This window comes from Brienomyrus brachyistius, chromosome 21 (assembly GCF_023856365.1).
Source record: "Brienomyrus brachyistius isolate T26 chromosome 21, BBRACH_0.4, whole genome shotgun sequence".
NCBI classification, from domain to species: Eukaryota; Metazoa; Chordata; class Actinopteri; order Osteoglossiformes; family Mormyridae; genus Brienomyrus; species Brienomyrus brachyistius.
Window position 1 is genome coordinate 3,175,574 of NC_064553.1, and position 24,692 is coordinate 3,200,265.

At 50.7% G+C, this 24,692-nt stretch overlaps 1 protein-coding gene across 1 annotated transcript in view; it reads right to left on the minus strand.

The window, feature by feature from the left end:
• farp2 (FERM, RhoGEF and pleckstrin domain protein 2) overlaps window positions 1-24,692 on the minus strand; it is a 33,500-nt gene that overhangs the window by 6,252 nt on the left and 2,556 nt on the right. Inside the window, 25 exon segments of the mRNA XM_048990086.1 lie at window positions 60-178; window positions 290-372; window positions 793-813; window positions 1,742-1,831; window positions 1,944-2,012; window positions 2,154-2,284; window positions 2,627-2,864; window positions 3,043-3,124; window positions 3,212-3,345; window positions 3,444-3,533; window positions 4,418-4,611; window positions 11,328-11,484; window positions 11,581-11,638; window positions 11,742-11,810; window positions 12,113-12,276; window positions 12,351-12,446; window positions 12,541-12,570; window positions 12,572-12,696; window positions 14,427-14,537; window positions 14,857-14,954; window positions 15,070-15,109; window positions 15,112-15,147; window positions 15,360-15,402; window positions 15,734-15,838; window positions 24,478-24,685. Coding sequence (XP_048846043.1) covers window positions 60-178; window positions 290-372; window positions 793-813; window positions 1,742-1,831; window positions 1,944-2,012; window positions 2,154-2,284; window positions 2,627-2,864; window positions 3,043-3,124; window positions 3,212-3,345; window positions 3,444-3,533; window positions 4,418-4,611; window positions 11,328-11,484; window positions 11,581-11,638; window positions 11,742-11,810; window positions 12,113-12,276; window positions 12,351-12,446; window positions 12,541-12,570; window positions 12,572-12,696; window positions 14,427-14,537; window positions 14,857-14,954; window positions 15,070-15,109; window positions 15,112-15,147; window positions 15,360-15,402; window positions 15,734-15,838; window positions 24,478-24,660 — 2,566 coding nt within the window. The 5' untranslated portion in view covers window positions 24,661-24,685.

A 24,692-nucleotide genomic window follows, 5' to 3' on the forward strand; every position in this document is an offset into this window, starting at 1 on the left:
CTCCTGCCCTGTTCGAGCCGCGCGTTTGGCAGCTGCACAGAGCAGGAGGGGGGTCTTACTGTTTGAACGATCGCACTGTCCCGGGTCCAGGAAAAGCCCCGATTTCTCCTGGGATTTCTTGGCCAGGTCGATCGCCTGGTTCAGGTCCTCTATCCACTTGCCCATCTCCACCTTAGAGCTGAGAAGAATGGAAATAAAATGCCCAAGTTAACAGCTACACCTGCTTTTCTAATGAGATCCTAGGCATCAGGAGTGCAGGAACATGAGATGAACTGGCCAACCGACTGACCTAGCAGCCACCACGATGGTCCTCTGCACGGAGTAGATGGTGAAGCAGTGGGGAACGTTCCACTCGTTCTCGCTCTCCTCAACCTGCACAAGAGCAGGAGGAGGATACAGGGAGTTGAGAATTTGACAGAATGTGGGGCAGTGGAGGGACAGGCAGACAGGATCCCTTATAGCATATTACACATACTACCATATTACTACCATACTACTCTTCTGAAGACCACCATGGTCTTTCTATAGCTGCTGCTCTAAAACGAACAATTCTAGGATATTTTATGCAGGGCAAAAGAAAAAGGGGGGGGGCATAATTCATACAGAGGGGTCAACCTTGTCATTAGCCAATGACATGTGTTGAATCACTGAGTGTCGGGAGGGAGAATTCCAGGGGCCAATCAGCTTACAGCTGAGGCCAGTGTCCTTGTAGCCCCGCCCCTATCTGTCAGCATAAGCCTGCTGCCTAACCATTAACAGGTGGCTGTCTGCCAGGAGGCCACCATTACTCACCGGTACATCCAGCAGTATGATCTGCAGGTGGGGGGGGCGAAGCAGAGACAGGCAGGTTATCACAGGCCATAACCCACCCTGAACACCCAGGGGCGTCAGTTACCAATGCAGACGAACGAGAGCTTTGTAGGGTAAATCCTTACAAGCTGCTTCCAGAAGATCGGCGCCACCTGATCATTACAGTTATTTAAGATCTGGTCCATGAATAGTCCAGTTAGGTTCTTGCTTTGTTGGAAGATGTTGTGTAGCTCCTGCTCCAATATCAATTACACTCATGCTGCTCATGGGCTTTCATTGGACGATCAGCCTTGCCGTACTTTTGCCTAGTCGACTCCTTGAATGTTTACCATGTGCCATTTTCCTGACTTGTGAATCACTTTGGACAAAAGCGTCTGCTAAATGTGTAAACTGTAAACGTTTGACCACGAGCAAGCGGAGAGCGGAGTGCACTCGTCTCAACACCCGAGCCGTGCTGAGGGACACCATGGAGCCGATGCCAACTGGAGCAGCCCGGGCCCCCAGTGCCCGGCTGCATAGCGAAACGTCACAAAGCCCCTCATCTCCAAGGGCCGCATAGCGAAACGTCACAAAGCCCCTCATCTCCAAGGGCCGCATAACGAAACGTCACAAAGCCCCTCATCTCCAAGGGCCGCATAGCGAAACGTCACAAAGCCCCTCATCTCCAAGGGCCGCATAGCGAAACGTCACAAAGCCCCTCATTTCCAAGGGCCGCATAGCGAAACGTCACAAAGCCCCTCATTTCCAAGGGCCGCACACTTTAAATGCAGACAGAGAGCAGCCACACCAGGATGCTTATAAACATAAACTGTACTGGCCTGTAACCATGACGTTTATTAGATCAATAAATAAATAAATAAATAAACTGGATATAACCGATATGACTGATGGGGAGGTCAAGGCGAATGGTTCGACGGCCTTTCACACTCACGATCATGCCGTGGAGCGGCAGCTGGCCGTGCACTTTGAACTGGTTTGTGGCCGTCACCCCTTTGCTGGTGTACAGGAGCATGTCGGAAAACTGCAGACGGGAGAGCAGGGTTACGCGAATGAGCAGCAAATCCCATGTTTTCTGCCAAGTTTAACTTTAACTCGGGATAGGTTATAAAGCAGACAGCTCTTGGACTACCCACCAAGAAGAACATCCTCTGCTGCAGTCCCTTCTTGGTGAGCTTGTACAGACAGCCCTCTCGGATGAACTCCTACCAGCAAGATGGAACACCATAGCACAGAGAGCTATGAAATACGACTGGGCGTCACGTGCCTCGTCCTTAGAGCTACGTTAAGTCTCATTCTCCGATACGCACAGCCGTCCGCAGACCTGGACGCACTCCCTCACTCACCCTGCCAGGAGTGATGAGACTCTCCATGCCAATGAGGTCCCTCTGCAGCTCCGTGAGCTTCTGGAAGTTCTCCAGCCGGATGAGGCTGCTCTGCAGCTGGGCAGCCATCCCAGTCACCTCCTTCAAGGCCCCTGCGGGTCGGTCCATGGTCACAGGGTTTGGGGGAGAAAGAGGTGGGATCAGTCCCTCAAACAGCACCACATGCAGAACTGAAGCAGAGAGCAAGAACTGACTCGGTGTTACAGCCGGTAAAAGAGCTCCGTTTCCTGCTGAGTTTAAACCCCGAAAGGCCATGCTCAAGCGAACATGATGTCCTTTGGCTTTTATCTCAGGCAACGCTGCATGCAAACGCTGGTAGAGTCAGAATGGCAAGCGAGTTGGGAACGGCCAGAGGAACCAAACTGAGGTCTAGAAAGATCTCAGATCCTCATTCCCTACACCCTGGTGGACCTTCCGGCCCATGGAGGCCTCACCCTTGCAGTCCTCGTAGTCGCGGTGTTCCGGTGTGTAGTGCTTGCACAGACGCTCCAGGATCAGTTTGTAGTGCATCAGCCGCTGGATCGGCTTCAGCAGGAAGGTATTGAGCGGCAGGTAGCACACTTTCTGCAGCTCGAACTCCTTGTAGACCGTCTCCAGCTTCTTCAGGCGCTTGGTGGCCTTCTCCAGCTCCGTCAGCACCTCGTCGTGCTTCTGCAGGTAGCTGGTGAACTCCTGTAGAAGGAACGGCAAGCCGGGGGATCAGCGCGTTCGACCACCGCCGTCTAACTGAACCCAGCAGATCTGCGAGCACGTCGATATGAGAGCAGCTGGCAGAGCCCGGGGTCCAGATGTTTTGAAGGACAACGTGAAATGAGGCCAATGGCGTCGTGAGGTCCATGAGCAGCGTCACCTTCAGAGCGCACATGTTCTTCAGCATCACGTCGCCGATGTGCTGGTAGTCCCCCTTAACATGGGCGTTGGATCGACCCTCCCTGGGGGTGACAGTGACACCCATTTATTTAAAACCACACACATGCCCCTGACCACACACCAACACACACGGGACCTGGAACACGGACCAGAGAGCCAGCCTCTGGTCGACCTCTTTGAGGAACCCTCGGTGGAACTCGTAAACGGGGTCGATGTTGGAGAAGAGGAGGGTCATGAGACCTTCGGGCATGGCGCCCTCCTTGATGACGGCACTGCGGAACCACTGGAAGGCACAGAGGCGACAGCCGAGGGTGAGCCTACCGCACACGTGGGCCCTAGCCAAGCAGTGGTGCGTTGTGGGTAGGGATCAGTACAGCTTACCACTGTGATAACCTCCAGGTCCTTCAGATAGGTCCTCTCTGTGGTCAGAATCTCTTTGGCAATGAAGTACGCCTTGTCAGTGGGATACCTCTGAAGCAGTCAAACACAAAATCAGCACACGTCAGCCGCACTTAATCGAGGTCTTTGCGATTTATTTGGCCACTATCTGGGGCATGCATGATAAGCGGGAGCAAAATATTTACAAAAAAAAAAATAATAATAATAAACTGCGGCAAAAACAGAATAACTAAGCAAATGTGACTTAAGAGGGCGACGTGGCCCGGAGACTTTTTGGCAGGAGTGAGCAGACAGTCTGCAGAACTTATTTCAGAGTTTCACTCGTCTGCAAGTTTGCAGCACTTTTAAAAGTTACTCGGTTTGCTTTGGAGTGAAACAGCCTCGATGAAAGAGGAAGGGGGGGGGGGAGAGAGAGGTGGGACTATTGCCCGAGGAGGCTTTTAAAACACACACACACACACACACACACACACACACACACACACACACACACACACACACACACACACACACACACACACACACACACACACACCCGGCACTGATTCGGGTGATAAGTATGTAGAGTAATTTAGGAGCAGAAAATGGCAGGCAGGCATGCAGGCAGGCAGGCTGGTCGTCCAAGCAAGAAAGTAGAGTTTGGGAACAGAACAATCTACTGGAAAAACATTTAAAGACTCACCTACTACACGGACTAAGCCAAGCCACACAATAGGACACTCGCGACAGACACGAGCAGGACCGCCGTGTGCAATCACGACCAGTTAAACGCTAGCTTCTGACTGGAGGCTATAACCACTGATAGCATAACTAGGACCGCAACACAGCATAACACGCCACCATGAGGTCAACAGCGGGACTGCAGTGAGAAGCAGATTTTGCATGACAGAGTTGTCGGTTAGTGATGCCGACAAGGCACCGGACAGTGGGGCTGGGGTGGGATATGGGGAGTGTACCTTCCTCCTAACCCCCTCATCATCCTCCTCCTCCAGCCGGACACTGCCCACCTCACTCAGGATGGGGCTCTGCAGGGGGGAGGGAGCCTGCCCTGGGAGGCTGAGGGTGGACATCTGGAAGGAGGGGGAGAGGCAGAGGGGGCTCTCCGGAACCAGGGAAGGTGGCGAGGCTTGCGGGCTGTCGGGGGGAGCTTCTGTAAGGGAGAGAGAAAGATCAGCGTGAGAATGACGGTGCACATGACCCACCAGGCTGTCCCCCCCCCCCCCCCCCACCCCCCATAGCCCCCATCTGATGTGTCATACAGACCCAAAGCGCCACGACTACAACATAACCATCTAACACAATGTTCCACAGCTGTCGTAATTAATTCCTTAACACACAGTGCAACTCTGAAGCAGGGGGCTGAATGAGGTGGGGGGGGGTATTTACTGAGGCCCCGAGTGGTGCGGCTTTCACACGCACATGTGCAGACAGCGTCACGGCCTGATGGCGTGGAGCGTGAACTGTGGAAGGTTCGAAGGAAATGCACAAGGGCACCTTATTCGCACGGTAATTTAATATCAATGAGACGAAAAGCACAAAAAAAGAAAAGTTAATGTAACATGCTGGAATATTTTACTTAATTGCATGATATCGATGACAAGGATCTGAAATGACTCTCTGCAGAAGGAGAGAGGAGCCACAGAAACCCGCAGGAGGCCCAGTCACGCTCCTTACACCTCCCCGCTAGCGGTTCCCCGCATGTCAGACTCAAACACTCATTAACCCTGATGGAAAAACACCCCGTCTGCAGCTGCGCAGGCCGCCGTCTGCAGCTGCGCAGGCCGCCGTCTGCAGCTGCGCAGGCCGCCGTCTGCAGCTGCGCAGGCCGCCGTCTGCAGCTGCGCAGTTTACAGCCGGCTTCCTGCAGCCGGCCTGATAAAGGGCAACGCAGAGCAGACGGTCTGGCTTCTCACATTGCTGTGATTTACCACTGGAAGCCAGTTCTGGGACCTCCTCACTGGTAAATGGGAGGGGCAGTCTGCCAGAGCCCTGCGCACAATGGAAAAAGCACAGCTGTTTCTCTATTACGCAGTAAATGGGGGGGGTGGTGGAGAGAGCAGGACAAACCAAAAAGGAGACGAGAGGCAGTTTCATGACCCGGAACTAATCCCTGGCGTCAGGAATGTCGCAGGCCCGGCTGCTGGGGAACATTTGGTTTACAATTTAACCACCGCACCCTGGATGGGGGGGGGGCAAAGGTAGCGGTGTAATGCCTTGGGCAGCGGCCTAAGCAAACATGGCTCCTCAGGCAGGAATGTGACTCTGGAATCTTCCGCCGCACCCATGATAAGTGGCGGGTCTCTGGGGGGACAGGGCCGGGGGACGAGCCCCTTTATTTACCCGCAGATTTGCCAGGGGACGTCCCAAGACAGGACAAGGAGACCGAAGGGAAGAAGCGGTCCGCCCTGGTGGGAGGGCGTCCCTCAGAACGCCAATCCCAAACTACTTATAGGATAGGGAAACGATTAAGAGACAGGAAAATCTGGGTCAAAAAGTACAAGAAACATGACCGGACTGGGTTATTCTCTAACTCTGCATACTTTTGTAAAGGAGCAAAGACTATAATATCTTACTGAGCCACTGGAATAAACATGCACTTCAGATCTGTTTATTAAAGAAAAAGAAATTAAAAAAAACTGGCTGCTTGTCATTCCCTCCAACAGTCTGGAAATCCGCTGCCCACGCAGCTGGGGAAAGAGAGAATTCCGACTCCTCCCCTCAGCCACAGAGACCTGACTCCCCACCAGCCCGGGGAGAAAAGGCGATCTTAGCCCGTCTCCCAAGGCCCTCACGCTTGGGCGCTATGCTAAACGTGTCCACTAGGCTCTCTCCAGGAGTGAGCTCGTTACCATGGCGCCGCCCCCGCACCCAAGGCTGGACTCCCGGGAGAGCGAGCGGAGGCATAATGGCAGCTAAAATTCAAAGAAGCTCCAGCCGGTCGATCTCCCAGCAGGGACGCTAAATCGTCAAAGATCAGCTTCAATTACAAGAAGCTAAAAAGGAGAACTAAATATATGTATATACACACACATATATATATATATATGATTAAAATAACTGGAATATAAAACACATCTGAAGTTATGAAAATGATTTTATTTTAAGAAAAACTCATAAGTACACTGATTTATACCAGCACCATACAATGATAAACTAGTTGAAATGTTTTTTCCTTAAACAAAAAAAATAAAAAATAAAAAGATTCGCAGTTTAAGACACTGACATCCAGCATTGGACTGACTGGGCCGAGCTGTCGACGGCACAGGGCAGACATACATGAAGCTGGGGCGAGCGGGTCGAACTGCTGACTGAAACCAAAGCAAGGTGTGTCGTCAAAGCACTCCCAAAGGACAGCCGCCTGTCCGGCTGGATCGCTGGGACATTTTCAGAAGCTCTCAAACCTGCCTGAACCAAACCCAGCAGCTGACACGCCACAAAGGCTCACGTCAAGTGTTGAGGGGTTCACCCAATATTAAAACAAAAAGTTTTACGTTGGTTAAAAAACAAAAAGGAAGTCTATCGATTGAAAAACACGCATCCGATATGAAGAGAGCTGACTCTCCCCTCATTCCTTTGGCCAATCAGCAAAATCAGCAATGGGGAGGGGGCTGTGCACATCTGCCTGATGACCAAAAACTACATGCCTGTCCCGCTGGACACGGGGGGGGGGGGGGGGAATCTAAAACAGGCAGAAAAGTACCTGGTGTGCAGCCTTTAAAAAACAGGAGGTTGAGTGTTAAAAAAAATAAAATTAAATCCCTTTGCCCCCTTTAGAAATGCTTTCAGACCACCTTGCTTTGCTCTCTACAAGGCACTTCAGAAGAGGGAACAAAAAAAGAAAACAGGAAACCGAGGCACGCAGAGCGATTAGCACCCCCTAAAATTACCTTCTCACAGTCCGAGTATGCATCACTCCACACAGACAATTTCAAAAACACAACTGTTAAGGCTCAGGGCTTGGGGCATGTGGCAACACTGGAGCCCCCCCGCGACCTTCCTGTGCTGAGGGACCCTCCGTGGCCAAGGCACACAAGTACAAAACAAACATTCTCTGCTGGGAAGACTCCTCCAATTTCAGGGAATAACAGCAACATGTGAGCGTTGGAATGTGCAGCATCTGACTGTCCGTTGCTGGCTCTTCCTACAGGACATTCACGTCATCCTCCTCCTTCAGTAAAGTGTGTGACTTCAAACACAGGAATATTAATAAAAAAAAAAAAAAAAAAAAAAAAAACATAAAGGCACCTAAGCCTTTTGCATGTCGTCTGAGCTTTCAGCCACACCCCCCGGACAAGGGACCCAGGTTAGATGGGGATGATGAGGAGGAAGATGAGGGGTGCTGCATTTCCGGCTCAGGGCGTCACAGCTCTGCGTTGGGCGACGGGACGTGATGGCAGTCCCGGGTGGGGGGACAGCTTAGTGTCCCAAACAGAGCAGCTGGGGCAGAAAGATGTGCCAGGGACACTGCCAGAAGCAGACTGCAGGGCGGCGCTGTACGGCCTACTGCAATGCTAGAGTGTGCTTTCCTACTATATTCATTCAACATTCATATCGATGGGGGGGGGTGTACATGAATAATATATGAAGGGAGTGTAGTGAATGAAAGTTTAGAGGGAAAAGAAATAAGGATGACAGTGTTCCAGGCCAAGAAGAGAGAGACCCCCCAAGGGAAAAAGGACCCAGTAGAGTCCAAGGGGGTTGGGACACCCAACAGAAGTAAGACTACCTTGAGCATGCTGTCAGAAGGGGCACCAACTTCACAACCGTAACAGTAGATGGGGGGGGCTTTGGCGCGGAGGGGGGAACACGCACCAGATATCAGTGTTCCTCTGCTCCTCAGCCCACCCCCTCTCCCCACACCCCCCAAATAAAATATATCAGCATAGAGAAAAAAAAAAAAAAAAAAAAAAAAGATATGAAATGGAAAATCCATTCATCATGGCGGGGGGGGGGGGGGGCTTCTAATTTTACCCATAAGCCCGAGCAAATACTTTGGAAAGAGCCCCAAAGTGCAACTTGTAAGCTAGCTTTAAGTGCTACAGAGACTGCTTGGAAGGATGAAGGATGGACTGAGCAGTATCCACAGACCGGGCTCTCCTACACAGAAAGACCAGCAGACAGCACGTCATGGGAGAACCAGGAGCGCTGCCCACGTGCACTTAGAGAGCAAAGCCGGCACTGAGCCTGGAGAAAAGGGCCGAACGCAAAACAGAGGAAGTCCAAACCCACAGCTGACATCATCTGCAGAAACTGCAAGCATTTCACCCAACTCCACAGCTACCAGCATCTGTCAGAAGCGAAATCGCAATAACTCCATTGCATATACTTCAGTATTTATCTTGTTAAACTCAGTATAAAATGTTTCAATTACATCAATTTCTAAATTAAGCTGTAAAACTTTTGGCACAAGCTAATAATCTGGGGAAAAAAAAAGAAAATACTTCAAAGTGTAAAAATGCATGAGGTCACTTAAACTCAGTACGTTATGCAATCTGCCACAACACCTACTAGTCCTATATACATCCATGGTGTAATTTTATCACCCAGCATAACATAGATCACCAATTATCAGGCCACTTCCCAGCAGGGGGCAGTGTGTCGCAAAAGCTTCAACATACCGATACAGACGTTCTAAAAGCATGGATCCGGCCGAGAAGCAAAATACTATAACCTTATGGTGTGACGGATTTTCTTCCAAGTTGAAATTATAAAGACAGCTTAGAAGATAGCTCAGCTATGAGAGATCAGTGAGCTTGAAGGAAGAGGTCTCGATTTCCGTACACACCAAAAACAATGACATGAAACTGGCATTTAAACCACGAACAACAGACAAACCTCGCCGCAGTCGCTGGCAGTGATTTTTAAAGTCAAACTGTACCTTTCAGCCAGCCACGCTTAAAAAATTCTTTTTAAAAAAAGGGTCCAAGTCTACTATCATACTTTTGATAATTAATGTACATCTATAATATGCATGTATGCTTTATAAATAATGTTTAAGATACAAAAGCCTGGCGCAAAAACGCGCTATAAATGAAGCCTCGAAGCATAAATTTCATATTTCCGGTGACGACAGATCAGGATAGGTAACGGACCCAGTCTGCAACTTTTGGGCATCCTAGGAGGCGCTGAAAAGGTCCAATGCGCACCCAGGCAGTTTAAATCCATGCAAGAAAAAAAAAAAAAAAAAAACCCATTAAGTTCCTTTACATGGGAATAACAACGGCCAAAATAAATATGAAGAAACCGCACGACAATGACTAGAGTGATACGTCAAGAAGGATAACAGTAAAGGTGTGTTAGGTTTCATTGAGATTAATAGCAATTATGAAATTATGAGTTGGACTGTAGACCAACAATGGCCGTGACTAAGCACTAGAAACCATAGTAATCATAGAAACCAGCACTGAGCAACCAATTAAAATTCAATTTCGCAACATGCTGACGACTTTTCAGAAGCAGCCGGCTTCCGCATAATTTCCTGCTTGAGCAGCCTGACGGCTCCCGCCATGTGGACAGGTGGCGGACCCAGGGCCGGCACAGCTGGGCTCCACCATCGCCGACTTGACCGACAAACGACAGAAAGCCAGTACCACACAAAACAGGCGTCCGGCGTGACTTACGGGCGGCTGCGGAACCACAGGCAGGGCGCACGCGCTCCCTCACTGCCCCGTCCTACCACAACACGCCCTACAACCAGCCTCGTACCACGGCCAAGCCGCCCCACCGCGCTCCCCATGGCGTATCAACAGCCGAGTACCACTCACACAGACCCACAAAGGCCAAAGCGGGAGTGCGTGGAGGGGGAGGGGCACCAAGCAAACCCCAATTGAAAAGTTGAGAAAAGAAAATCTGCTGAAGGAAAACGGACAGCAAGTGGTCCCATGTGAATATATACCGGTCATCGAACAGGATTGTGAAGCTCATAGGGCGAAGCAAGAAGTCAGATAAAAATAAGTATATTTTGGTAAAAAAAAGGGGGGGGGGGGAGACGGCTCTACATTTTGACATGGGCGCCTGCAGGAGCATCCCCGAGGCCCAGTGCCTGCAGGTTGTGGCACTCCAGCAGGAAGCTATCCACACCGGGCACGCCTGTCAACGGACTGCTAAAGAAGAGGCTCTGCCCGCCATCGTAGCCCCAGTCTGAGTCGCAGTCGGAGCTGGCAGCACTGGAGCCCTCGGCGCCAGTGACCGGGCCGCTCAGCTGCTCCAACTGCTCTGCCAGGTCCCCGAACTGGGCCGCCGAGCTGGCCTCTGACCGCACCGAGTACGCCGGGAAGTTGACCATGGAGCTGGCCTCTGACGGGGCCTCGGAGCCGCCCAGGCCCAGCGATAGCGAGTCGGGCACCGAGCTGCACACCGACCGGTCGATCAGGAGGGAGCTGGTCTCCACGTGGCGCACCCCGTCGTCAGCGAAAAAGCCAGGCCTGTCAGAGAACTCCATCAGCTCAGAGCCGTAGGCCTCGCAGTCGCTGCCGTCCTCCCCCTCCTCCTCCACCTCCTCGCATGCAGCCTCCAAACCACCATCCGCACCCTCAAACCGCAGGCCATACGCGTCAACCGCCCCCGCAAAAAACGAGATGTCGCTGGGGTCGTCGTCTATGTACTCCTCAATGAGCTGCAGCTGGGGGCTGCCGAGGGGGGAGGCTGGAGCCGGCCGGAGGGGCGGGGGGTCGCACCCGAAATCCAGAGTTGCGGGCAACCCCTTCAGCCCCCGCGCACCTCCCCAGATGTGCCCTCCCTTCATGACTCTCCCCCTCGGATCACCAACGTTGCTGCCGTTCTGCGGGGGCCATGGGTGGGAGGGACTACTCTCTACGCGCACGAAGGGGGGGCTACAGTCTCCCGCTTCCCAGTTACTAAGGGCACCTGGAAACGCGAGGCGCGGCGGGGAGCTGGTGGCAGCTTGGGAGGTTTCCTCCTTCAGGGAGATGGGCGGACCGGCCAATGACGGTGTGTGGGGGGCGGGGCTTCCGGTACGGAGCGAATGGAAGGACACGGTGGCTGAAGAGGGCGTCGCCGGCACCTACAAGAGAATAACATACCCGTCAGCCGAGGGCTCAGCAGCGGGTCATGTCTGGATACAAACTAGACGGCCTGCGCGACGCTCCGGTCACCTGACCTGTTTGGGCACATCAGAAGCCACGGAGCGACCCGAAATGCGGCTCTTGCTGTTCCTCCTGCGAAAAGGATGACACGCAAGTGAGTGGGGGAGGGCAGGTCGCGTGACACTAGACACCAGAAGTGCGTCAAGAAAAGTGGGCGTGGCATCAAGCCACTCACCTTTGGTAGGGTGTCCTCTTCGCACCGCTGTCCCGGACGTACTCCACCAGCTGCTTCTGCGTTCTCCCACTGAAAATGCAGATCAGAGCAGCCCGTCACTACACTGGAGCACAGCTGAAAACCAAAGGGATCGTCAAAGCACCATCAGGGCACCAAGACGTCATCGAGAACCACCCACTCTCCACACCCATCTGCAGCCCTTCGATATTTATGGTCTTTCAAGACACAGGCATGGGATTATTCACATCCAAGATCATAAAATGAGGAATACACGGAATTCATAAACATTACCAAACATTCATGTGTGGATTTATGACTCCTTAACATCAAAAGATCTTCCTTTGGAACCCAAGTAGGCAGAGAAATCCTACCTGTATCTAAAAGAAGAACCTCTGCTGAAGAGAATGGCTTTGGACTTGGGCTTTGGCTGGTCAAGCAAGCGGAAGAATGTGTGGTGCTCGACACAGTTCTTCCAGAACACCTTGCACTGGTCCCGACTGGCCATCAAGAACTCCAGCGTGTCCTCATGGGGACCCTGAGCAAAGAGGAACATGATGGTCATAACAATGGCAGGATTAAAAAGTTACACAGCTGCCCTGTGATACCCACATGGACCTCTGGGTGGAGCTTGACTAGAAATCTCTTCCTCTTGAAGCTCAGCTTGCGGATCTTGGACCAGTTGAAGGTGTTGATTTTTGTATTACCCTGGGGAGATACCACACACACAGATTCAGGACACCCACAGACCTGCTATACCCCCCACCTATGTTAGGTACAAGTCTTGAAGACCCCCCCCCACCTGGAAGACCTGCAGACCCATGTGGGCCACCCGCCAGGTTGATCTTGGTACCCTCGCGGTCTGCCGCAGGGTGGAACCGCACGCCGTACAGTTCTAGCTTGCGGGCGATCTCCAGCACTTGAAAATCGGAGTCAGCCGGAGTCTGCCCTCTGGTGTTATTGGGAAAAGCCAAAAGTGTCAGTCTGTGATTGGTTCATGCACACGTCACAGAGCCACAGTGAACAGCTTTGCAACATGTGGACACGTAAAGAGAAGCATGTAAAGACACAAAAGTTGCGTTTCGCTGGAAATTGGATGCCATTCTGGCATCCCCAGCCTCCCGTTACTCGTGCTGAAATGTCTCAGCCAAACCCCAACAGATACGCCCAGCCCTCAGCAGTCCTGATTGGCCCAAGTTGTCGGTGAATTAAATTCGTCAAATGAACAAAACTGGGGTCACAAGGAGTCGTTTGCCTCTGAAGACGCATAACGCCGAACGCTCGCCAACCGTCGCGGCAACAACACTGTGGCTGTGACTACATAAAATTCACAGTTTGGTACAATTTCGGTACAGTGGGAAGACAATGTTTTTAAATTTATCATCAAATATGTAAAGACAATTGACATGTGTAACAAAACAGGCTTATTTTCTTATTGTAAAAAAATCAACAATATAATTACAATGAATTGAATTCTTGTACTCTACTACTGAACCTTACTACTATGGTTGCATATCTGTAACAATACTAACGCTATTATGGATGCATATCTGTAACCCCTATTGCCATAATTTTTTTTTTTTTTTTTTTAGGGCACTTTCCCAACACACTTTCGCTTTTCCAAAACTTAAGCAGGACTACAGGAAAGTGAAGCATCATAATGACATGTTTGAATTCAGCAAAAGAAATACCGCACCGCGCTTTGTGATGATGTCAGTCAGGGGCGGTCACTGATGATGTCATTCGGCACCGGTACCAGTTTTTATGCCAGTGGAAAACCGACATAAAAGTAGTACCCCGACTTTTTGTACTTTATGAAGTACTGAAAGTACAGTACCTAGTGCGGTGGGAAAGCGCCCTTAAATGCCCCTGGAACACTAACTTGCAGAGGTGGTTTCCTCCTTGCCTCGGTGGTACACATTCAGATGATAATCTCCAATGATTTAGCACACGGGGTGTGTTTCCAACACCACGGCCCACAGAAAGTCTGTCTTATCAGCTACTCACACTCTGGTGTATTTTATCAGGAAATCAAGAAGTTCCAAAAACCGCTATTGATGACCGACTGTAACCAGGATTAGCATTAGCCGTTACCAGCTCGGTCACAATTAGCATAATGTTTTCCGTGTTGAAAATATATTCATTTGTTTCACTGTGTGTATGACAGCACTAATCGACAGGCTCTAATTTTGTTCATCCTTTAAGCACCAAAAACCCCTCAAAGCCCCAGTTGGTCTCTGTATGGCCGATGCGTCTGTCTGAGTTGGGGAGGGGGATTAGAGGGGCAGCAAGATCAGCAGACGCCCTGCGAGCTTATAGAGATGAGTTCACGTCCTCCCCCGTCGAGAGAGACGGACCACATCTACGGGCTCTGTGATCAAATCCCCGGAAACAGCCTGCTGCCTTACACCTTAAACATGGTGACTAATGTGCATCTTTAAATAGCTCAGTCAGTAACAAGGAGTCAGCCAAGCATGTGAACTGGTTATCCTAATGAAGAATACTTCAGCTACGAGCTGTGTCTCTGAGCAACTGCCTGGAGTCCCGGGAAGGGGAGGGGAGGGAGCGGGGGGGGCGTCCTCATAATTGTCAGACTAGCCAAGCTGAAGGCACTCAGTGAAGCAGCCAGGAACGCCACCCCCAAACCCCCCACTGGACCCCAGGGGCCAGGGCAAAGACTCACAAGTGGCCGACGGTGGAACTCCAAGATCTTCTCCTGAACAGCGTCCTGATTGGGCAAGAGCTTGTTCAGCTTCAGGAAGTCCCGGTCAGCCAGGTCGTCGTAGTCGCCCATCTCCGCTGTGGATCGATTGGCAAGTGCTTATTGGATGGGCAAAGAAGAAAACGCGATCGACCCCCTCCCAACCCCCCAAAAAAATATTTAAAACTGCCAGCCACCCACTCCCTGACCCACTCTCTCATTGCACACCCAGCTGTTAGCCCTGTAAAAGGATTTTCCACTGTACTGTTGACTGTGGCTGCTGAGTGAAGCACAGGACCCAAAACTTACCCAAGAAAACACTGACAGATAACGGCTCAAGATTGACTCATTCATGATACCCACACGTGCTCACGGCGTGAGCCTCACGCACAGACCTTGCACGGCATGTATACCCACACTGCACTAAGTGAGAAGCCAGAAGGGCGCCGGTATTCTCAGAGCAGTGAAGCCTGCCCTCAGTCAGGTCCCTCTTCATCTGCAGGGCAAACAGGTACCTAAAGGTACGATAAAGGGGTGCAGTTGGCACGAATTAAAAGCTCCCAGCTGGCTCTGCCATGGCAGGTTATCCAATAGCAGCTCGATTCTGGCAGTAGGGTTCCCGGGTCGCACCTGGTGAACTCCTCCTGCAGCTGGCCAGGGTCTGGGGGAAGAACTTCACCGAGAGCCTGAAGAGCGTGTTCTTGGGCCCTGGAACACAGACTTGGTATCACTTCTCCAGCAGAAGACTCTGCATGCATGCTGTGCAGCACGTCGTACTTATTTATGCAAAGATATAGCGTGGCACAGGCAGTTAAGCCGGTTCATGTCCATCTGTCCACCAAGCAACGAGTCAAATCATAAATAACCAGATTTGAATGAAGGTTTTACAGCACAGCCTGAGGTAGAAAAACTCTACTTACTCCTTACTTGTTTCACTATGAGTTTCAACGGTTCCAACCATGTCTGTGTTAAAGAGGCAAAAACGAGAGCAGCTGAGTGTTTTAAACCCACATTAGAACCCAAGACAAACTCAACCCCCCCCCCCCCCCCCCCCCACGCCCACTGGAGAATTCTTCTCCAGAAAAGCAACAGATAAGAAACTGTACAGACATGCTTCTGAGGTCTGTTAACGTGGAGGAATTCATGCTTAGAGTTAGACTAAAAAGTTCTGCTGTGTGTGTGTGTGTGTGTGTGTGTGTGTGTGTGCGGGACAGAGAGAGACAGACACACACTTGCAGGATTTGTAACACTGGTGACTTCCAGTTTTTGTTACTCGGGTTCTTTCAAAACCCACCCAGTTCATGTGCACGTTGTGAAATTCCAGGCCAAAGTAGTCCGACTCGATGAGATTGAGCCTCCGGTACACCTCATTCAGGAGAGCCTGACCATCTGCCTTCGTCTGGGAGGGGAAGCAGGAGACAAGTGAGTGAGAGATCGAGTTGGAAATAACATTCACTCTAATATACCGGGATTGCATAACATGTCTAAAAAATACCAATGTCGCTTCTTGCCAGAGAGCCCCCAGCTGAGGAGAAGCACATCAGCTCCCAAGTTCCTAAAATTAATTTGGGAGACTAACAAGGGCCCGCAAGTCCGAGTCCGGATCCCAGAACAGGTTTTACGGAGACGAGGTGGCCAGCCGCACTCCAGCAGGTCGGAACCACGCGGTTCGCCGGGTCACTAATGACTATTTACAGAAAGGACATGGCACTGCGGAGACATGAAACCTGAGACCACATCTTTTTATAAGAAAATTACAGGGGAAACATCTGGATGCAATATGGGCGGAGGAAAGGAGCCGGTCTGGTTGGTGTTGGCAGCGCAAACCTCCGCAACGGGGCAGAAAGGAAGGAGCCGCTGAAACAAAAGCTGACTTAGGCACCACCATCTCCGGCTGTCCGGTCTGGCAAGCAGCAGGCTGAATAATTAACCGTACAGAGAGATGGGCAGTCAGCGTTAACGTGGGCATGAGGGTACCCGCCCCCATCACACAGACTGCATCCTCATCACTGGCACTGCATGCCCCGTTCTTCATTCGAGAACTCCAATGGAAACAGACGGGAATAACAGGCTGCTGCCCCAGGTCCCTAGAGGGGCCTCCCCTCTGCAGAACCCCCCCCCCCCCCCCCCCCCCCCCCCAGAGCATGCTCTGCCAACTCTGGCGTTCGAGTGAAGCCATTTAAGATGTTACAGGTGGAGTCGTGGGAAACAATCTCGCTACATCAAGCTGCATTTCTGGGAGCAGACTTCATAGTCATTACAGGAAGGGGAGCCCGCAAGGAACAGGCAGGTGGTGGTGGTTGGGGGGGGCGTACAAATAAACAAGAAAACAATGAAATCATCAATGTAATGAAACCCTGTCACTTTACTGACTGACAAGGTTATGCCACACTGACATTACTGATATGTCAATGTAATCAAGTCACCGTCACACTTTAGAAAAGGGCATCTTTTCAATATGAACATTTACTTAGACGCATCATCAGCAGGGAGGATAAAACCCCAAGGCTCAGTCACTCGGCATTTCGGGAAGTACATGGTCATCCTAATTCACTGAAACGTGCTTGAATGACTGACACCAGGACCTGTAACTGATGTTAAAACAGGACTAACCCAAACTGGCCGGCCTCCCCCCCCCCCCCCCCGCTGCCCGTAAACCACCTCTAACCCGCAACAGCCCACCTACGAGGCTGCCAATGTTTACATTTCATTCTCCAGGGCGTCGGATGAGCCTCGCACGGACTGCGTCAGCAAGCCACCACGCCTGAGCGCTCCCTCCTCACCTTCCCCCCGGAGGACAGACCTGTCCGGCGTCCTGATTACTCACCAGACACTCACCTGACGGGAAAAGGTCACGGCGTCTGGCTTAGCCTAGCGCATTAAATAAGCGGTATGGCAATTACGTCTAACACTGACTGACACAACTTTACTCCTGAATCACCAACCATAAGTGCTGGAGCATGTCCGGGTCTACGTGCCCTGCGATGCCACTCTCAGTGTACCCAGATGATGGGCCCAGTGCTGCCCATGAAGAGACACCTTTCCTCATGTGCTTCTCTTCCAAAGTTACTGGCCTCAAATCAGCATAAGAATCAACGTGTGGCAAATGACGCAAGCGGATCTTACTGGGAAGGAAATCATATCAGGAAAAACGAAGGGAACCATGGCGACTCAGATAACGCCGAGGGCCTCAGCCAGCTGCCTGCGTAAGGCTTTGCAGGAGATAACGCTGAGCTTAATCCCACTCAGGATCTGGGGTTTAGGTCATGCCGGCAGGCTCTGGCATGACCGAGAACGCCCCATCCTGCCTCTCGTGACACGTGTGGGGCTACCCTACTCTATGTGATTAAGCCATGCGCTCTCATGATGACACATCTCCTTCCAGATCTAGCCCACACTAGCAAGACACTTTCAGCCCATTCAATTCAATTCAAATTCAAAAAAACTTTATTTGTCCCAGAGGGGCAATTAAAGGCACACAGGGCAATTGAACAAAGGACACAATGATGATCGGCTGTAATTGTAGGGCACCAATATTTACAGTATTTAGCAGATTCTGTGCAAAATCTGTGTCAATCCAGTAGATGAGAAATGAATAAATATTTAAACAGGAGGGGTTGGGATGGGAAGGGCTAGGGTTGGGGGTTTAATTATTCCCGATTCAAGTTGCCATGTTGAGAGCATGGACACTGCAGCTGGGGGGGGGGGGATGTCTTTTCTGTGTCACACCCCCAGCCCAAACAAACACGGGCCCTTGTCAAGCAGACTGCATGCAAATCTAGCGGTTTGGGGGGGGGGGGTCAGGAGAATTACAGCCGATCATCAGTACAGCACATTTGCTGCAATAGTTATTCGGAACCTTGAGTCTTCACCCCACCCCCCCTCAAAACAGAGTTTAAAAAAAAAATTGAATACGACACAGCTGTAATTATACAGAGAAATGCCACTATAATGACAAAGGCATAAAACTTCTGACCACAGGAGAACATCAAATTACACAGCGCGTATTCCAAACACACACCAGAAAAAAAATATGCATCTGCTTACTTAACAAAACTCATATCTGTCGGGGGGGGGGGGGGGGGGGGTGCAGGCCCTGCCAGCTTCAGCAGAGTGAGGCGAGAAGCTAAGTCGTTACAGTAAAGGCTCAGAAATAAGCAGGGGAGTCGCAGGACATGCACTTCAAAAACTGCAACAAACCAGCCCTTCGAACCTTTGCTCATAAAACAAACGTCATTTAAATTCACATTACAACTGGATCCAAACCAGGACCTGAAGGGGGTGATGGGTATTTTCTGCTTTACAGTGCCGCTTAACTATTTTTCTCAGTTCCTTGCCTTAGGGGGTTAAAAGTTTAAGAGGCCAGTTGTTAAAATTCCTTGGCGAAACTTCCTCCGGGCTCTGGTGGACGACCTCCCTCTCTCCTTCCAGAGCGGCGTCCCGGACACAAGAGATCCTTTAAAATCAGGAAGGTTCCCTACCAGCCCCCGCCAACCCCGCAGTTTCACTGCTCGTTCTCTGGGAGTCTGCCCCCACAAACTCCGCCTGGGGGCTGTTATGCAGGCCAGTTCTACAAGCCCCCCCCCCATGAGGCTGTGAGCTCGAGGGCCCATCAGGGCCTGCCGCTCACTCCGGATAAAAGGAGCCAGTGTCTCCATGACTCTCTCCCCCCGGGCCAGACACCATAAGGCTGGCCTTTCTCCTCCAGGGGTGGGGGGCGGGAAGCCCCATGAAAAACATCCTGCACTGAGGCCGAGTCCGAGGCAGCCCTTGACCTTGAGGGTGCCCAGGCACACCTGGCGCACAAAAATGACAATTACTGCCTCTTTCGACTAAAACACCTTCAGTTTCAACGAAACTGGTCTCTGGAAACCATGTGGGGGCCTAGAGTGCCGACAACAGGACCATAAAACCATCCATCACATTATAACAGTCCAAGATGCCCAAACTACACGGGAATCTAAATTAAATTGACAAGCAAAACTGGCACCAGTTTGTGTGAACTGCACAAACCAGGAAGCGCAGCAACTTGCAAATCATCCGATACTTTTCATATTAAATTTCAGATTGCAGAGATGATAGAAGGCAGTGCGTCTGCCATGCAGAGCCAGTAATAACTCGTCTGCCACCTTATTTGCTACGTTGTGTAGCATTGAAATCTCGCTGTTAAAAACGGGAGGTTTGCTGGGCTGCAGGAGGCAGCGAGCCGCGCGGTTTGCCCGGATGCCCGGAGCCCCCGTCAGCGGAGCTGATGACCGACTCCCTCCATCAAGCAGCCTCTTGACAAATTGCTTCCGACATTTTGGCCACTTCTCTGCGGGAATGCTCGCCGTTTGGCTGACCGACTCGAACACAGCTGCTGAGGCATGGCGTTTGCTGGCTCCGAAACGCCCCCCCATCTTCCCATGGGGCTGTCTGTTCTGGCGAGGCCCAAATACTCCTTTACTGGGGGCCCATTTTTATGCCAAAATGAAATACTTTACATGCTGCTGACATGTGACAGCATCACATTCTTTCGCTGGCACGTCTTCAAGGGAAACTAATCAGGTATGAAATGGACTTAAAGGGGTTAGAGAACCAATTCTGTGATCAACAGGTTCAGGTTTCTGTAGGGCACTACTGCCAGGAAACAAGCATTTAAGCCTGGAGAACAAAATATATAGAGCAAATCTTACGATGACAAAATGCTGAGGTTACGTATTAGCCCACCTGATATCAGATACATTATCAACTGGTTCAAATACGAACTCGTCACAAATTCACACACCAAAAATGAATTCTGGGGCATACTGGTGTCAATATTCCAAAGCTTTGCAAAGTGGAGAGTTTCTATTGGTTCCGCAGGTGTCTGCATTAGGTCCGCCCAAAAGATGGCAGAGCAGAAAGTGCCTGAAGCAGTGAGACGAATGACCTTCTCATCCAAGAAATAAGCCCCCCCCAATCTTCATTTCTGCACCATCGCGCAAGGCATTTCCACAGTCAAAATATCACACCACAGTGACACTTAACACGTCTGATGGCAGAAGTTCCTGCCGGCTGTAAGGTTTATCTAACGCCCAAAGAACTCCACACGACCACCGTATGCAGAGAACACAGCAAACTTTAATAAGGACGGGTCTGACTACGCCACATTTCACCCAAACCACAAGCACCCAAAGAATTACCTGGTCAACGAAACATTTACCAAACACCGGTCCCAGGAAGGCTGATTCCCAGTCAGGAAATTCCCAGAAAGAAACTAGGGGGAGAAACTTTTACCAGGTTGATGAAAGTCATTCACCAAGCCAGGCGAGAACACTAAAAACCGCACAGAAAAGGAACGTCCCGACTCCTTCACACAATTCTTGGGGGGGATCTGAGAGAGTCATTTCCATTTACATTCATGTGTAAACTCCGCAACGATGCGGAGGAGGCTGCGAGTCCTCGTTCACTTCCTGATATAGCTCAACTAATTAAAAAAAATAAAAAATAACACACACAATGGTCCCATGCACACGTGAGCACGCCTAGCACACTCTGAATTGCCATGGCGGAATTCAGATGTCATAGTGTCTCCCATATGGTTGTAATTAAAATGCATGAAAAGGCAACTTTCTCCAAGGCTATTTAAGCACAAAGGCTACAGAGGTCCCTGACTTGCAGCGTATGGGACAGACACATCCAGCCTGGTAATAATACATTCTAGCCGACTTGCTTCCCTTGATTTGCAGCCGGTGTGATGACATGTTAACAAAACCAGAGCCAGTCATGAACAAATGTCCAGCCCACGACTCGGTACTGGCATCTGGTTCAGGAAGGCCTGTCTGGTCAGACCAGAGACGGAGCCAGGAATCAGCACGCCGAGGAACGGCAGGCAAACCTTCCCAGATCACATCCAATAGACCTCAGTGTTAACGCAAAGGGATGAATTACACATCAAACGCCACACACCCGGAGCCCCACATACTTCTCGCATTAACTCAAGCTGACTGACTGCAATCAACCATTTACCCACAAGTCTGGCTCTGGAGCCGCTTTTCACAGCTAGACCAGCACTCGTGAAGAAACAGCATGCAACGTTCTTTTGGACACCAGCTGCTTCAAAGTCCCCAAAAGAGACATGGACACCCAGCCTGTTAGGTATTTTTAGATGAAAACTAAAAGGGAAAAAAAAATAAATAAATAAAATCACAGGGTGGCTAAATGGGTTTAAAAAGACAAAGCATATACTTTAACAAAATACTGTAGTTAAATACCACCAAAGTGAAATAAATGGCAGCGTGCAGAACAGGCATTAAATTTAGCAATGTTCCGAAAGCAGCAGCCAGCTGTACAGACCACAATCTAATGGCCTTAGCATACACTCTCCCTGAACTGCGGACAAGGGACTCGAAAATGGACGGGACTGGCAGGAAACCTCAAAGGGACGTCAACCTCCATGGATACCCGTCTCACCAGGACGTGAGCAGTGGCTGGACACTATGAAACTAACCGGCTACAACAAAAGGACGATCAACTCGCTCATTTCTACGAGAATGTTTCCCATACAGACACACAAGCAACTGTTACGCAAAAACGCCCCTGGTTTCACCTCATTAGGGGGAAATTTCAGCAAGGAAGAAAGTTTACGGTCGAATATAAAGAACGTCTAAAATTAGCACAAGCCGTTGCCTCCACTAATAGACATTTCTAACATGAGGTAAGACAATAAGACTGCATTTCAGCTCCGGTCCCTGGCGCTACGTTATAAGCTCAGGTTCGAGGTGTATGCTAAACAACACAGATCTCTGTCGCCATAAAATCAGAAAAGGGGGGGGGGAGGGATGGTCTCAAGCAACAACACCGCTAACACTGGACTGGGCTAGCATGTTAAACAGTCACTAACGCCCCCACTGAATGTAAACAGGACCGGGAGCTATATAAAGCACATCGCCTTGTGACGTTCAGCAACCCAATACCAAAGAGTGGCAACGGGGCATGTGTGAAGCAGGGGAGAGACCAGTAACTGGAAGAAAGGCTGCCGACACGCTGAACTCCTGCCACCGTAACAAAAACAAAAGTGGCCACACAACTTCCCAAGTTCATGTTGCGCTGAAAACGTCACAACAAAGTGTTAAAAACAGCTCATAAACACAGTTCATAAATCATCCATCGTCTAACAGCTTGTCCTATTCAGGGTTGAGAGGGGGGGTCTGGAGCTCATCCTGGAAGCTACGGGTGCAAGGCAGGTAACGACCCAGGAGTGGGCGCCCTGAAAAACACCATTCACTCACACCTATGGACAATGTGGTAACTGCAATTAACCTCAGCATGTTTTTGGACTGTGGTGGGGGGGATACAGGAGTACCCGGAGGAAATCCTACAGCGACACGGGAAGGACACGCAAACCCCACACGCACAGCAACGGCGAAGACTCAAACCCTCGTCCCAGAAGCGTGAAACATCAGCACTAACCACTGCACCACCGTGCACCCCAAGTTGTTAAATCAGTATATTGAGCATTAGAACCTTTCAACACCACTGTAACCCCAAAGGCAGAAATCGTTCCAGACAAATCTTCACAAAAACAAGAGAATAACTTAAGTCGTCAGTCAGAAGATGTGTAGCACTCCACTCTAACAAACCAATCGGCAGGACCAGCACCGCCCACACTTTTGTAAATGATTTCATGGAAAAGCCTCCACACTTCCAAGGACTCAGTTATATATGGCTATCGGTTTCCCCAATTTATTGGGTGCAGGACGAATCCAATCCCTCTCTTAATGATATGTGCTATGAGAAAGGCCATTACCTCCACGGTAACACAGCGCCCTAAAAATGGAATGGGGTAACTAGTACCCAGCCAACCGCAATCCCTGGCACTTTTCCCAGAAAACCATTAACAACAGTTTTGGTATCGTGGTGCCACGACGCCCAGCAGCGGTAACAGAAGACCGGGGTGCGTGACGGGGCTGCTGCCTTGTAAGCGCTAGACACCGTTTTGAGATCTAGATTTGCATAAACTGCCTTCATCATTCATCAGTCAGCAAAAGTCAAATTAGCCATTTAAACAAACAGCGTACAGGGACAATATGGGCCTTCGGCGGGACATGGTGGAGATGAGGGCCAGTGGGTCTGTCAAACTCCTTTCTCAGTACCAATGGCTGCTGATGGTTCCACTGCAAATACCGAAGAGGGGTCGGCATCCCCTTCTGTCAGGCTGCCACAAGCACAGCCATCAATCTACAAGGGTTTTTAATTACTTATCTGCAGATACCGTATAATCATGACCAGAGCAAAGTTGGAGCATTAAATCTTACCACAGTGCTACTAAATAAAGCAGTCGCATTGTAATAAACACACAAATATGTGGACAGATAATCCCTCTTGGCACTGGAGGACACTCAGACGGGAAAGGAGAGGATCCACAAGAGTCATCCTGTTTAGAAACTAGTCTTGTATACAACCGTTTGCCTGCAGCAAGCCGATTTCAAGATACTGCCGACCTCTGAGCCCGGAGTTGGGCGGGGCTTAAGTTCCATGTGCTACCAGTCAGCTTTCCAATTTCAGGATGCCTTCTACAAATAAGATCTGTATCCTGAAGCAAGATCAGCGCCCTGTGCTACTCCAGAGCAGCAGGATACATGCCTGACGAGGGTTGTGCCAGGATAAAAAGTAATTATCCCTCTAGGGAGAAAAGTTAATTTGTATAGTGACAATTACAGAACAGGAGCTGTTCAGTGCTGTGGATTTGAGACAAAAAAAAAAAACACAACCGCCACCGTGAAAGATCGCCACAGCCGGCCCGGTGCAGGACGCCCACCGTGAAAGATCGCCACAGCCGGCCCGGTGCAAGACGCCCACCGTGAAAGATCGCCACAGCCGGCCCGGTGCAAGACGCCCACCGTGAAAGATCGCCACAGCCGGCCCGGTGCAAGACGCCCACCGTGAAAGATCGCCACAGCCGGCCCGGTGCAAGACGCCCACCGTGAAAGATCGCCACAGCCGGCCCAGTGCAGGATGCCCACCGTGAAAGATCAGAGTCAGCGGCGTATAAGACACTCCTGCCACAGTACTCACCTCCATGTCGTAAAAATCCTGTGTGCCATCCAGCCCTTGAACCCGCAGTGGCAGCGCCTTGCCCTGGCTCTTTGAGTTGAGGCTCTGGCCTTGCTCCAGGGTACTAATGCCAGCATTAGTCTGGGTGCCCAGACGGGTCCCGGGGGTCGGCAGAGCGCGGTACGAGCCCTCGATCTCTCCCATTGCTCACCTACGGCACTCCGGCACCCTAAAAA